At 37.7% G+C, this 15,018-nt stretch overlaps 1 protein-coding gene across 2 annotated transcripts in view; it reads left to right on the top strand.

Moving 5' to 3' along the window:
- CROCC2 (ciliary rootlet coiled-coil, rootletin family member 2) overlaps nucleotides 1-15,018 on the top strand; it is a 95,997-nt gene that overhangs the window by 25,539 nt on the left and 55,440 nt on the right. For both annotated transcript variants that reach the window (XM_087933148.1, XM_087933149.1), the window contains exons 13-16: nucleotides 2,447-2,646; nucleotides 10,605-10,787; nucleotides 11,663-11,807; nucleotides 14,337-14,483. In XM_087933148.1, coding sequence (XP_087789274.1) covers nucleotides 2,447-2,646; nucleotides 10,605-10,787; nucleotides 11,663-11,807; nucleotides 14,337-14,483 — 675 coding nt within the window. The remainder of the gene's footprint in view (nucleotides 1-2,446; nucleotides 2,647-10,604; nucleotides 10,788-11,662; nucleotides 11,808-14,336; nucleotides 14,484-15,018) is intronic.

The following is a 15,018-nucleotide window of genomic DNA, read 5'->3' as shown; positions in this document are numbered from 1 at the left end:
AGCTTATTTATAAATTAAACAGATATCAGAAACATCCTATAAGTGTGCCATGTTCGTTATTTTAATGTATTTTGAGTTGGCTAGGTTTATTTTCTGTCCAAGAAGTAAGCAGCGTGATGCTGGTACTTCAATTAAAGCTCACATTTTAGTGGCTATTGCTACCCATGCATGAATGCTGGCCATCCCAGGTGGATTTTGTGAATGCTGGAAAGATATATATGATCTGCAGCTGCAGATTTACATCTTCAATTGTTTAACTATAGTGGACTGTAGTAAACAGCTGCTGGAGATAATTTCAGGTAGTAAAGCAGTAACCAGAGATCAGCACTGAACTCTTTCTGCACTTACAGCTGTTCTCCCCAGCTGCTCTTCTTCCAGGCAGGTGAAACTGAAAAGAAGTCCAAATGGGATAGGCAGAGCACCTGGGGGATAGAGGAAATATTCAGCGGTCCTTACCGTCTCTCTCTGTGAAATCCATTCCCACTTCCCATGCATAGGAAGTTTCCTACCTTTAAACTATCCACATTGGCTTAATTACATGCAAAGCCTCTACCTTTCTGTTTGAACTGTCATGTCCATTTCAGATAATTTCCATTGTGATATAGAAGTTAAGAGTATTAGATTAAGATTTGGAAGTTCACAATTCAGATTTTGACTGTAAAGTTTCTGGGTAATTTAGCCTGGGTATTGCTCTAAGCATAATGTAGCCTACCTAAGAGATTTGTGGTAAACATTAATAAAAAGAAAACCCAAAAGGATAAAGCTGCATATTGAACCCATCAGCAAGTAGATGGGAAAGGAAATTTATGAATAATAAATGACCTTGGCATTTTTGCAAACTCTCAATTTTCTTTCCTTAAACTTATTCCCAACTGCCATTCACATAGACATTCTGAAAAACTTCTCACCCATCCATTTTGTTGTCTTATATGTTCCACGTATATTGAAAACTACTTGAATAATGCCTGTTTTCTTTTCATTTCTCTGTATATCTGAGAAAAAGCTATAGATCAGGAAACAACCTATGATTCCAACAAGGCAGGATACAGCCATCAACTACTTTTGGGAGGGGAAGGCCTACAGAGGCAGGATACAGCCATCAACTACTTTGGGGAGGGGAAGGTCTACTTTTGACTATGGAGCTAGACTTCAACAATCTCACCACCAAAAATCAGAAGCGTAGTGTAGGGAGAAAAATCCAGTCCGGTTCCAAGCCAGGAGAAAAAAATGCTGGAAATAAAACGGAGGCTGGTTGTTTATTTGGTTTTCCAGAAACTTCAGTGACAGCAGCATGTTTCGGGGGTGGCTAACAAAATGGCTAAGTGAGTGGATGGATTTTTATAGGGTTCTGGGGTTTGGTGATTGAGATGTGGAGGTTGTGCAATGTAGTGAGTCTTGTGTCTTACTTTTCCATGGTGGTAGGTTAATCCTATTATGTCCTAAAGATCATGTCCTGTCCTTAGAATTTGGGTGGGGGAATATAAATTCTTAATTCCATCAGCTCCAGCCTGGGGGAGTTTATGGCTGAAGGCGTTTTGTTTATGAATAGATTGGCCTGGTCTTTCTGAATGGATACCAAATCTCCATCCCAAAGGACCAGTCTCTTCTGCTTGAGGTTGTTTTCCTGTGGCAGGAAGACTGGGGCTGCTTTCTGCCTTTAAGAACATATTTCTCCATTTCTCCTCTGGGGAAATATTCTATCCTGCTTCTTTTTAATATTAAGAACAAAAAGTATTTTAATCTGACAGGGGAGTTTCCTACAATAGTTTTCCACAATTTGTGAGACAGAACATACACAAAGTATATATAAGCTGGAAGATCTCAGCCCATTTTCTATCATTATCACATCCTCAGCATCCCACTTTGAAATTTTAAGTTCCCCAAAGATTATGCATTCCATTTTAGATAAATGCTATTTTATAAAACTTGTCATCTCTTTATTAATACGTATTCTCACGCACTTGCTTCACTATGTTTCAGTGGAATGTGAAATTCCTAAGAGAGGAAATGTATATGCAAAGTCTAGATTTTACCAATGGAAATAAAATTCTTCTTTTTACTCCTATACTCCTTCATACAATTGATGCTAAAGAAAGAAAGAAGATAAAAGCTGTTCCTCTCCCATCCTTTTTACATGGCAAAGAAATAGCTATTATAACTCCTTTGACAGCCATAATTATCTAGCACATTGTCAGTGAGAGAAGATATAGCTCATCAGAAGGGCCCAGGGACTGATTTTGAGGCATAAGTTTCAGTACTTGTTTTCAAGGTTTCTTTTAGAAAAACCCAGATCCATTGCTGTAAAGATTTGACTCATTAGAATGGACAAAGATACTGATTGGAGCACTTGGTTTATCTGTTTAATGTGGAGAGGTTTTCTCTCCCCTCGTGTATGCTTTGTGGCATTTGATGTGCAAAGAACTTCCTGTTTGATCTCTATGAACAGGAATTGCATGTGCAGTTGGAATCCTGCAGAGATATCCTGGGATCTGTCAAGAAGCAGCTTGCGGACTGCCAGCAGGAAATGAAGGCAGCTGATCAACAGCTGCAGGAACAGAAGCAGGAATGTGAAGAGCTGACAAGAGCCCTGGAGGACTGCAGGCAGAAAGCACAGCATTGGAAATCCTCAGTGGAAGTTTTACAAAGGTGAAGGGGTGGGTGGGAAGAGGCTTGGCCTATTACTGTAATGATCTCAAGGGGCACGGCTTTGACTCAGTTCTTCTGGCAGTTGCACCAGTTGTGGCCTCAGAAGATGCATCATATAACTTTATTTTAGTGATTTGTCACTTGCAAAAACTCTTCTCGTTATGCAGATTCCCATAACTTCTGGGGAAGGGCTTTGGCACAGTAACAGAGTATCTATTTGCACACAGAAAATTCCAAATTAGTATTTCCAAACAGAACTGGAAAACTCTGCTGGAGAGTTGTTGCCAATCATTAAGTAAATCAGAATGTGGCACATGCTGCTCCACCAGAATGCTTTTTTTACATCATTACAACTCTGATTTTATTGCCAAAATTCTGTGATAAGTTACCAAGCAACAGCCCTTTTTGATGGGTTGTATGCTAGTATATGTATTTCTTTTATTGCCAAATAAAAGGTATGGTTTTTTAAAAAGTAAAAAAAAACCTCCAGTTATGGGGGGAAAGGTCAAAAATATTGGTATTTCCCTTCTGATGACATCTTCACATCAATTTTATGTCCCTGTAGCCCTTTGTCAATGAAAACATACTGTAGATTGTTAAAATGCTGCAGCTCCTGGTCACAAAAATATTGCCTGGTTCTGAGTTAGGTAGAGTTATTTTTTGACCGAATATAAAGCAGCCCCTTATGTCTCTATAGTGCTTTTTCAACACTGTCTTCTGTAAAATCGATATGTATTAGATCATTGTAGTTGTCTGTGGTTTCGACTTGGAAATACTGGGCATGATCCATTGCTGTTTACAAATACTGAGCCAAAGAATGTGTTAAAGAGGTTGGCTTTAATGGTGTCATTGTTGCAGTCTTTACCATTAGGTCCTTTCAGGGATGGGGTGGACCTTGAGTCTTTTAGTTTGTTGTTTACAAAATTGTAGAAAGCACAGGTGGAATTGGTGCGTAGAAGGTTTTCTTCTTGTTTAATGCGATAATTGGTGCATTCAGTTTTTATCTGGTGGCATAAATTTTTGTATTGGCTTTTGAAATTGGCAACATGAACAGATTTGTTTTTCAGCCAAAGTGATTTCTTTTTGGATTGAAGCTTCCTTATTGTTTTGGGTAATTTGTTTTTTTCTGGTTTTGGGAGTTGTTAATGGTACATATAGTTTGATGACACTTTTGACTTCAAGTAAAAAGATGTTGTAATGGTCTTCTACAGTATTGCATCCAGAGAATAAAAATTGCCAATCAAGGGATGAGAGTTCATTGTTTATAAGATCATAGTTGCCTTTTTTGAGGTTATAATTGGGGATTCTGTCATTGTGATGATTTTTGTGTTGAGCCAAAGGTCAATCATGTTGTGGTCACTGTTGGAAAAGGATTCTTTAATTTGTATTCCATAAATTGAATTCAAACTATTGCAGAAGATGAGATCGAGGCAGTTGTTAAGTCTAGTGTGGTTGGTTACTAGTTGTTCTAGTCCCAGATTTGTTACTGCATTGTAGAAGGTTGCATGAGTGGGTTCAGTTGTACATTAGTTAAGGGTCCAGTTAATATGAGGTAGATTGAAGTCACCAAGAAAGATAAAAGTGTGTGGGCAGGATGCTGCCCATGTTAGTAGTGTATTTAGCTTGTTTGCATGTTTGATGTCATAATCAGGGGCTCTGTAACATAGTAAGAACTGAAATTTGATATTTAAGGACAGTTCACAGATGATGGTCTCAGGAATAGCAAGCTCCTGGGTAACTTGGATATTTTTTAGATGTAGGGACTTTTTATAGAAGATAGCAACACCACCTCCTCTACGGATTTCATGATCTGATCAGTAAATATGATAGTCTCTTACTGTGGTAATGGAGTCAGGGAGAGATGTGTTGAGCCATGTTTCACAGACAAATATAATGTCAAATTTAGCTGTATTTAGTAAGAAGAGAAATTCAGGTATTTTATTTACAGGGCTTATTTACTGGCTTTAAGGCCAGTTGTGGTTGGAATAGAGGTAGTTAGGGGTGTGCATGCCTCGTTTTGAGTGATGTTGGATTAGATGGGGTGGGGTTTGATGCAGAGTTGTGGGTTGTGTGACTTTCTTTTGATGCAATCAGCTCTGTAGTCAATTTATAGGTCCTTTTCTCCATTGTCTAGACAGTTTTTGAGTTCTGTTCACGGGAGCGAATTCTTTACAGTATGGTCTTGAGCGAAGTTTTTTGTGGTTGGGATTGGTTTTTGCAATGGCATTTATTGTATGAATGAATATGCATTTGCTGGACTCATTTTTGCATACAACTCTACAAAATCTTGGGGCCACAGAGCCGTCACTGTATTTGTACCCATGGCCATCTCTGGTTATTTCAATTATATCTTCAGGAGAGATGTTTGTTGTATTTGAGTTGCTTATGAAATCACGAACTTTGGTGATGTCATCTGATTCGTTGGTGTCTTCGAGACCAAATAAGATGGCATTTGGATATTTCTGTTCACGTTCCATGGTGTCTGTGATGACCCGTAGTCTCTCAAAATAACCCCAAACCCAAAACATATATTAAAGTCCGGTAAGGCCTTCAACTTAACTTCATTGTTTTATTAGGCACAGTTTAAAGTCACAAAAGTAAATAATAAGGCAAACAGAATACCAAAACAAACCGCATTGATGAGAGTTCCGAAGCAAGCCAAGATAACTAATCATAAACTCTAGGAAAATAACTGAGAAAAGTCCATGGGAAAAACGCCAGCAAAAATAAACCTCTTTCAAGGTGAACACTAAATTGATTCCTGCAAATTCTAACTGCGCAGTTTGCAAATTTATATACATAGCCCCCACCTGCAAGCCACGAGGTGGATTATGGTAATCTCCTCTTGAGTAGACCTCACTTTTCCCTGATCCTCTCCTCCCTGCATGAGCTAGGATGGATAGGTGATGGGCCTGGATCCTCCTCTGACTGCTCAGCCGGCCTCTGCCCTTCCCCAGCCTCCTCCACCACCTCTGGAGCCACACTCTCATTCCCTGTTGGCTGTTCCTCCTCTTTCTCAGACTCAGTCTCCACCAGGGGCATGACAGTGTCTCTGATGAGTAAGGAGATATTATTTGTGGAATTATTTGAAGGGATAGTAATTGTTTGTGGCTGTGGTTTGGTGGTTATTTTTGGCTGTAGTTGTGATTGTAGTTGAGGTAGTGGTTGTGGCTGTTGTGGAATTTGATTTTGAGCTGATAGGTGCTCACTTATCTGTGCTGTATTTTTTTTTCAAGAGAAATTAGGCTTGCTTGTATAATTGTTTCAAAACGTGTTGCTAAGCGTTCTTCTATTGAGTGAATGAGTGATTCTATGCTTTCAACTTTGTCAGGTAGAGTACTCAGTTTGTTTAGCTTAGGAGAGCATAATGGACATAGATAAAAGAATGTATCTGAATTTTTAACCATATCAGCTAGGCTTTTGTTTGCGTTTAAGCAGGCAGGGTGGGCTAGATTATTGCATAGGCGGCATTTGATGTAAATTTCGCTTTCATTGATGGTTTCAAGATAGAAGAAGTCTGGGAGGTCATTGGTAGAGATATTTTTCTTTTGTTTGGGTTTGGAGTTTTTGGCTGGCATGGTCAATGGCAATAGTACAGTAATCAATTACAATGGCTAGTTAATGTGATAGGCAGACAGTTACTTAATGAATGTTGGTAATTACTAAATGTTAATTGATATGTTAGAGAACAAATCAAAAGTAAGATTGCTTATTACTAAAAATCAATCAATCAGTTGGTTATTCAAATCACTCTAATCAAATAATTTTGCTAAGCAACAAACAGCCTAATTTATTACAGTAATTACTAAACACACTGGTCAATTAAATTCACTAAATCACTGATTTTACTAATCAGATATTCAGTAATTACACTATATGCACCAAACACTCAATCATACTAAGCAATAAAAACAATAAATCAATTGATCATTTGATAAAAATTAATTATTTTAAAGAAATTGATGTTTTTGAGATAATGAAAATAATGAAGTAGCATGGAGTAGTATTGAGGGTTATTGCTTTGCTTTGTTTTGCTTAGCTGTTGCTGATATCTGAGAATAGGTTTATAACCCTTGATAAACTGGCAGGAGGTCTTTTTTCCTGGGCTGTTTGAAAACAATCAATGAGCAAGGGTTTACACTCTCTTGTTTTGTAGATGGAGTTTTTGAGATAGTAAAGATGCAAAGATGTTGAAATGGGGATCTCTGGCTCCTTCTTCAGCAGAGATAAACAGAACAATTCACTGGGAGGCAACAGGAAACTTTTGGTTTTGTTTTCCCTTGATGAACGGGATTTCTGGCCCCCTCCTAGTTAATTTAAATACACTTTCAAAGTTTGTTGCTTTTAAGAGAAAGAGAAAGAAAGATAGTCTTGCACTGGCAATTTGAACAGTTTATATTTTTACTATTTAGACTCAGATTTGTATTGAGCATTCGCTCCTGGCTTCAATATACTTCTGCTTCTATCACAGGAAATAAAATTGCTTCCAATCTTCACAGGAGTTCAGTTATAACAATACTTCCCTACTTATTGAAAGTCCAAAGTTACTGTCCTTTTAAAGAGCAAGTCCAGATTAGCAATTTGGGGAAGAGGGAAGAGGGAAGGAGGGGTGGCAGGGGGGAAGCAGTCTGTTTCACACCCTGGCTGCAAACATCTGAAGACTGACTCACAGCTCCTGGTGCTCACCGCCCTGCAAGGATGGGATGAATCTCACTGTCTCACCACCCTGCAAGGATGATCATTGATATAGTGGTATTATAGTGGTATTGTTTAGCTTTGATGTTTATAAAAGCATATGTATACAAGTGATTTGTTCAGAGAAAGTTATTTGGCAAGGAAAGGTATCCAGTAACATATAAAGAGGATATTTACAGATCCTCTAAATGCAGACATAGTAGTGAACAAATGCAACTTCCTATGCAAATGCATTTTATAGCCTCACAGCAATGCAAAAGACTCTCTTGTGGGTGTCAGTAGGGTACATCTTCGAAAAGGCCTCTACTGCAGCTCTCTACTGTTAGATAGGATAATAATGGTAAAAGCACACCTAGAATTTTAAAGGTTAGTATTACTGCCTTAAATTGTTCCTCATGAGCAATATTTTACATATGCAAGATGGTGCAAGAATTTATTTCTTTCATGCTGCATCATTAACATGAGTGTCAAACACAAGACTCACAGGCCAATGTGGTCAGATCTGGGCTGGGAGGTTGTCCTAGTCTACCCAATGTGAAGAGAAAAGATCAGGTCAGCCTGGCTTCGGTCCAGTGTACCCAGTGCAAAGAGGAAAGATTAGGCCAGCATGGCTTCGGCCCGGTCTACCCAATGTGAAGAGGAAACATGCCAGCAGTTTGGGGAGTGGCATCAAGATGGCCATGCCCACCCAGTTGGCCACACCTGCCCGGCCCCCCAAGGTCAACCACAGCCCTGATGCGGACCTCAACGAAATTGAGTTTGATACTGCCGTCTTGTAATTCCAAGTAAAAATAGTGGGGGAAAAGAAGCCAAACAACAACAACAATAACAATAATAATTCTTCGGGTTCTTGTATACCTTAATCCAATTGATTGGTTAGATAGCAGTAAAAACTCAAAAATGGAACAAAAGACCATAAACACACAAAAAAAGAAAAAATTGTTAAATCCTGGAACAAGCAGAAAAATAAAAAATAAAAAACTAAAGAAGAGAAAAGAAAAGTTCTTCAGGTTCTTCAACACCTTAATCCAATTAAAAAGTCTCAGGTATAAAAGGATGCATAACAAAAAAAAAGAAAGCCAAAAAAAAACCCCAATATGGAAGGTAAATAGAAAAAAAAAATACAAGGGAGGGAGAGAGAAAAAAGAAAAGAGACTACTTCCTTAAAAAAAAAAAGGAAGGAAAGCATTAATACTAAAGCTTTTCCTTTAAAATAAAATGCAAACGTAAAAATTAGACTTCAAAAACAAAAAGAAAGACAAAAACAAGTTCCAAAAGGCCAAAGATCCAAATAGCTATTACAAAAAGTAAGCTAGTAAGGAGGGTGGGGGGGGTTAAAGTAAGAAATAGCCCAGCTTTAAAAAAGTAAAAATAGCATACTGCACCTTGTTTGGTTATCCAAGGCTTTTGTTAAAAGTTATAACTCTCTTCTCCAGAGTCTTATCACCTTTTTTTTCCTATAAACTTCAACACCAGACTGCAGCTATTGATAGAAACCCAGAAGAGCACCTGCAATAATACTCTCCCATGCTCTTCCCTCTATCTTATCAAATGACAATGTCCTTGAAAAGAAGTCTCAGTTCTTTCTCAGCTTTGTCTGGTCAAGCCTTTAGTTGGCAGTGTTACAAAGTTTCTTCTGCTTTCACTTTCCCCCTCCTTTTCCAAACAAGATATAATAAAAAGTAATTAAAAAGGGGGAAAGATATTTAAAAAGATGACTAGAAGGGAGTCTCTAGCCTAAAATACTATAAAGTCAAAAAGGAAAGAAAGAATAGGTGGAGGAAGAGAAAAAAAAAACCAGTCCAGTTTCAAAATCTAAAATCATGTGTAAAAAAATCTAGCAATGAGAAAAAAAATAAAAAAATATTACTTTGACTTCCTGTTTAAAATCGCTACTTAATCACTTCTGTCAAAACTTTTACAGATTCTTTCTTTTCCTTAGGGTGTCCTTTCAAATCTTAAAATAAAGAAAAAATTCTCACCAAACCGGCACACTTTCTCATTCCGTTCTCTTTTGTTTCGGAACTGTCCCAACTTCAGCAGCTTTAATGGCTGCCTCTTTGCCGCTGGCAAAAAGAGCTTCTCCTGGATCTACCAGGGATTCACCGCCAGCCCAACTCATGTCAGGGTGGTTATTGTGGGGAAAATAGGAGAGGGGAGGTATGTTGAATATGTTGCCACCCTGAATTATTTGTAAAAATAATAAAGGCAGGATACAAATAAATAATAAAATAAATACATTTCTGCCCTATTCCTCCTTGGGAAAGAAAAGTCCTCTCAGCCCTTGAGCACAGCCATCAAACAGTCCCTGGCCTTATTTTCAGGACCAGTTGGTGTCAGGACCAGCTGATGTCAACAGGGAAGACATCAGATTTCTCTGAAGGGCATTTTTGCATTACTACATACATTTATCCAGACAATAAGAAGGACCTAAGAAATAGTTGTTGGATCCAAAGTCCCATTAGTACCAGCAAGCAATGCTGTTTAATCCATGGTTGACCCAGATCATAAATAGCTTTCCAGCCAGGAACCTGGGAAGGCAGTATGCAGAATGGGGATTTGCCTGACCGCCATTCCTTACTGTAGTGCAAAAGCAAAATATTTACTGATGTCATCATGACCAAGTTTTTTAAAAAATAAGTTTAAAGGAATTATTTTGATCCTTATGTTAAATGAAATGTACCTCTATTTGTTTGCTTGTGTCGGTCTATTGTAAATGAAAATGTGGATCTAGTATATCTAGTTAGTCTACTATGAGATCATCTCAAATCCTGCCTCCCAACTTCCTATAGCATTATAAACACTATAAATTAAAGGAAGATAATACAGCCTATGGTAGTGAAAGCTCGGCAAAGCTTCTTTGAAAAGTGGACAGACAAGATTTGATTTCTAGTAAAGGAAGTAAAAAAATTACTGAATTATCTCATCACTCCCTTCCAGTTCTGTCCCACACTTTTCTTCCAATAAGTATTTAAAATGTATGACTTTTATAACTGGTCAAAAAGCAAAGGGGTAAATAGCTGGAAAGAAAGGATTTTGGTGTGTGTGTGTGTGTCTGTGTGTGTGTGTGTGTGTGTGTGTGTGTGTACCTGTTTCTTCTACATTGTCTGGTAGAAAATAAATTATTCATCCAAGCCCTATTTTGCAAAGAAGCAATTGGTCTTTAGAGGTATGCAATGATAGTTCCACCCTGACAGCCAAGGCATGCCCATGTCTGAATGATCTTGACCCAAAATTGTTCATATTTTTTCCTCATTTCTCAGAGAGAAGGAGGCCATGGAGATAGCAGTAGAAAGCCAGTCTCAACAGCTTGATGCCTCCCATTTGGAGGTAGAGCGCCTGAAATCAATGAATGGAGATCTACAGAAACAGCGAAAACTCCTCGAAGAGCAAAAAGAAGATGCAATTAAGGAAAAGGAGAGGACAAGGAAGGAATTGGAGTGTGGGTGAGATGCTGCAATTGTGTCTCTAAGACTGTGTAATGAAAGAGAAATAGTCCAAGAGGATATTGGTGGGCAGCAGTTACTAGAAGACAGCTAAGACATTCCATTATGTGGGTGGGAAAGTAATATGTGAAGAACAAATCCTTTTCACCCATTAGAAGCCCCAAAATCTTTAAGAAAGACCTATCAAATTGCTTAAACATTTCAGGGCTAATTAATTCAGAATTTTAAAACAATAACTAAAGATAGAAAATTGAAGATACAGTAGGGAGAAAACATTTATTTATGCAACAGTTGTGGAATTTGATACTGCAATATATGAAGGCAATCATTTTAGTTTACTTAAAAATGGAGATATTTATGGAGAACAGTCAATAATCAGCTTAGATTTGACTACAGTTAATTGTTATTCCACAATCAGAGACAGCACAACTTTAATGGTTGTTACTGGAAAAGAACAGTAAGAATATCTATTTGCCTTTATGTTTAACCAGAATCCTTTCCAGAATCATGGTTACATGGGATTTTTTTAAGAATGCTGGAGTGGGGTGTTTTAACAGATCTCTTCCATTCTCATTATTGCAATCTTGTCAGTGATTACATCAGTATTCCTTACTAAATGTAAGGACAGTACAAATAGGTTTTGGAATCTTTTGGCCAATATGCCAAAGTCCAGTCTCCTTGCAAACATACTCATCTTGTTTTGTGCAGATTAGGATCTCTAATCCAGACAATACCATGCAAGTCAATATCCATATTCTCTAACTCAGATTTTGAATACAAACATGGTATCCCCACACATTCAGGAAGTATCAACAATGTGTTCGGCATAATCTGCTATGATTAGTTAAACTGCAAAGACTTTACTCTTTCCACAGGCAAAGGTCTCTGGAGCAACTTGAGGAAAAAATGTCAATCCTGAAAAAAGAGTTAGTGAATGTGAAGGAATCTTTGAATCAGGCCATTCTGGAGAAAGATATACTGGAGAGTGCAAAGGAAGGCTTGAGCAAAGCACTTTCCAAAGTAAGGATTGCTTTTTGATGTGTTTTCGCATGCCATTGGGCTCTATTCCCATCTTTGCCCTGACTGGGGAGTTGTCTCCACTTTCAGTTCAGAAGTAGTCTTGCTGCAACATTTCACTCTGTCATATTATCTTGCTTTTCTACGAAATATTTTATGTAGAATATTCTATGTAAAACCTTTAAGAAGTGTTAAGTACGTCTTTATTTTACCAGTTTTTGCTTGCAAAATGATGTTAACACCAGCCAGTGGTGGGATTCAGCCAGTTCACACCGGTTCAGGCAAACCAGTTGTTAAATTACCCACTCCCTGCTATCAAAATGGATTCCCAGCACAAGGAAAGGAGAAGGATGCTTTCCCTTTTTCTTCTCTCTGCTCCTCCTTCCCTCATGCTGTCCTCTCCATTGCAACGCAGCGTAGTGCCCAGGATCCACTTTGATAGCCAGGAGAGTGTGTAATTTAACAACTGGTTCACCCAGCGTCACGTTGGCCATCGCGGGAGGTTCATCCTGCATGTGCAGCGGAGCTGGAGGATGGGGATGAACCATACCTCTCATAACAGCCAACTTGACCCTGGGTGAACCGGTTGTTAAATTATTTGAATCCCACCACTGACACTAAGTAAACAAAAATGAGTATTGGCCTTAATTCTGTAGATTCATATTGTACTTGAACCTGACCTTGAACCATTATTTCCCAGATGAATGCTGACATTTTAGTCAGTCTACACTAATATATAAACTTTCTCCTTGGAAAAGGTATATTTGACTATGGTGATATGTACCTTAACTCCTATTTTTGTAAGCCATTGGAATAAGTCACTCACAGTTGAACTTTTGAATCAGACCCTAAATAATTGTCCATTTGGGGTGGGAGTTCCAAATGGAAATCATGAAAGCACAGAATGAAGAAAGCCACTTTAATTGCATCAGATCTATATTACAACTATAGAGAAGAGTGTTCAAACCTTCAGGGTTTCAAAAAAATTCAAGAGAGATTGAACTGGATCTTGGGAACATCTTACTCTGTTGCTGAAGCTGCTCTTCTGAGTTGTGGTATAAGCTTTAAAGCCATATTTGGAACAGGCGATCTGAAAAACAACTTTCTGTAATAGAAGACTACCTGAACATAAAGTTCTTCAGCAATGGCTTCCTTTATGTCTGCAAATTGTATCCCAATTGTAGGGATAGAAAAGGCATTTTGTTAGTTGCAGGCCTTTGCTTTTTCCTAATGGCTTTCTGCCACTGCATAAAGATCTTTTTCTGTTTTGAAAGCCTTCGGTTTCCAACAGATTAATTGGATTGCTCATACTTGGATACTGTTCCCAGCTAGCTTGTTTTTTAACATGTTTCTTATAATTATGGTGTTTAAAAATATGTATAGGGGTTTGTGCACAAAGAAAGGAATGATAGTGTACCAAAGCTTGCTCTAATCAGCTGTGGTGAACTTACTTTGCTGTCCTAGAAAGTTTAGGTGATGGGTGTAGATTTACCAACTGGAGGACATCAGATTGGAGAAAGGTAGTTTAAAATACTAGAATATGTCATTCTCTAATCATAAAGATCATAAATTGTTTTCCTGATGATGGTAATTAAATAATCTGAAAAAAATACAATAAAACTATTATTATCCTTTACTTTATTGCAAATCAATGATTGGGAGGGGAGAATAGGAAATCTGAAACAGGCTAATGCTGTAGAAGAAAAGAGCCAAAGTTTATTTTTCACAACTTTAGAGAGGGAAAAGCAGAAGTATGGATGAAGTGCCTTCCCTGCTGTCATATTTTCAGCAATTTAAGTGCAAAGTTAGATCTCTTTTCTCAGAAATATTATGCCCACTATGAAATATTATAAAGTCTTTGGGCAGTTCCTTCATGAGTAAGTGTGTTGGTCAAAAACTTCAGTAAAAACTACCACAGCTGCTCATGTTGGCTCAGCTTAAGTGAGTAGCAGAATTTTTTTTTGCCACCCACTCTTTTGGCCTGCTTAACATTTCTGGAAGAGAAATGGCATTTTCCTAATAAGAATATTTTTGATTACATAATGATCTTAAAGTGAAATAGCACTTTCATTTCAACATATGGATGCCAAAGATCCTTCTCATCTTGCTTTAGATGCAATTAAATTTGAGTAGTATTGAATAGGGAATGATCTGGTCAGATTTACATTTGTGAAATGTGGTGTTTTAATAAGATCCTTGATCCTTATGGGAATAATTTTGCATAACCTTTATTTTAACCAACATCTGATCAAATAACTAGCACTCAAAAAAGTATGCATTTTCTCTGAGGAATCCATGCATTGTATCAAAGAGAGAATCCAGGCAGAGAGAGACATTGAAGTAAACATGCATTCAAAATTAAAGAATTCTTTATCGTTTCCTGCAGATAGATGGAGAGTTTTATACCATTTTTTCTTGGAAAAGAACAGTCATTAAAAATAGTTATTATGCTTACAGTTTATCTATATAGTAAAAATGATAAGGTTTGATGAGCATAGTCTAATCTGAGTATGCCTACAATTTCCACCTCAGGTTGAAGCCAGCAACACTGAGCTTGAACTCTCTATACACAAGATGAAATCAGAAGATGCTGAACTAAGGGACTCACTAGCCAGGATGGGAGCTCTAAATGAAGGACTAGCAAATGATAAAATCAAACTAAACCACATCATCTTCCAGGTAACAGGATACCACAGTAATTGTGCAATTTTCAGGCATCAGGACCATGGATTAAGTTGCAGTTCAGATTATTTATTGCTCATGCCTATGCACAAGAATCTTAGTTAACTAATGGTCAGTACTAAATTGGCAGTGGTAAGAGTTAAAGGAATTCAAAATTCAAGAAGGGTGGCACTTGTACCTCTTATGACAACATAATGACTCCAAGCTGATTCCTCTCTTGACTCCCTCCCCCCACCCCCCCACCCCCGCTCTGCCTTTCTTTCTTCTACAGCTAGGAACAGACTTTAGCAAAGAGCAATAACTGTGCATGTCAGCTTGCTTGCACTTGATGAATAACTTTCAAGTGTTAAAGATTTAAATACTGAATGATAACTAATAACAGATTCTTAGATCAGAAGTAAACATATTAATTCCATTTTGTTCAAGAGACAAGGCAGTTACAGTATATTCTTCAAGGTGATAGTAAAGAATACCATTTTGTTTTATATTTTTATAATTGAACTCATACCTCTTTTTCTTTAAAAAGTGTTCC

Source organism: Pseudonaja textilis, chromosome 4, assembly GCF_049901715.1.
Source record: "Pseudonaja textilis isolate UNSWEBS1 chromosome 4, rPseTex1.2, whole genome shotgun sequence".
Taxonomy (NCBI): Eukaryota; Metazoa; Chordata; class Lepidosauria; order Squamata; family Elapidae; genus Pseudonaja; species Pseudonaja textilis.
This window is presented reverse-complemented; position numbering and strand designations above follow the sequence as displayed.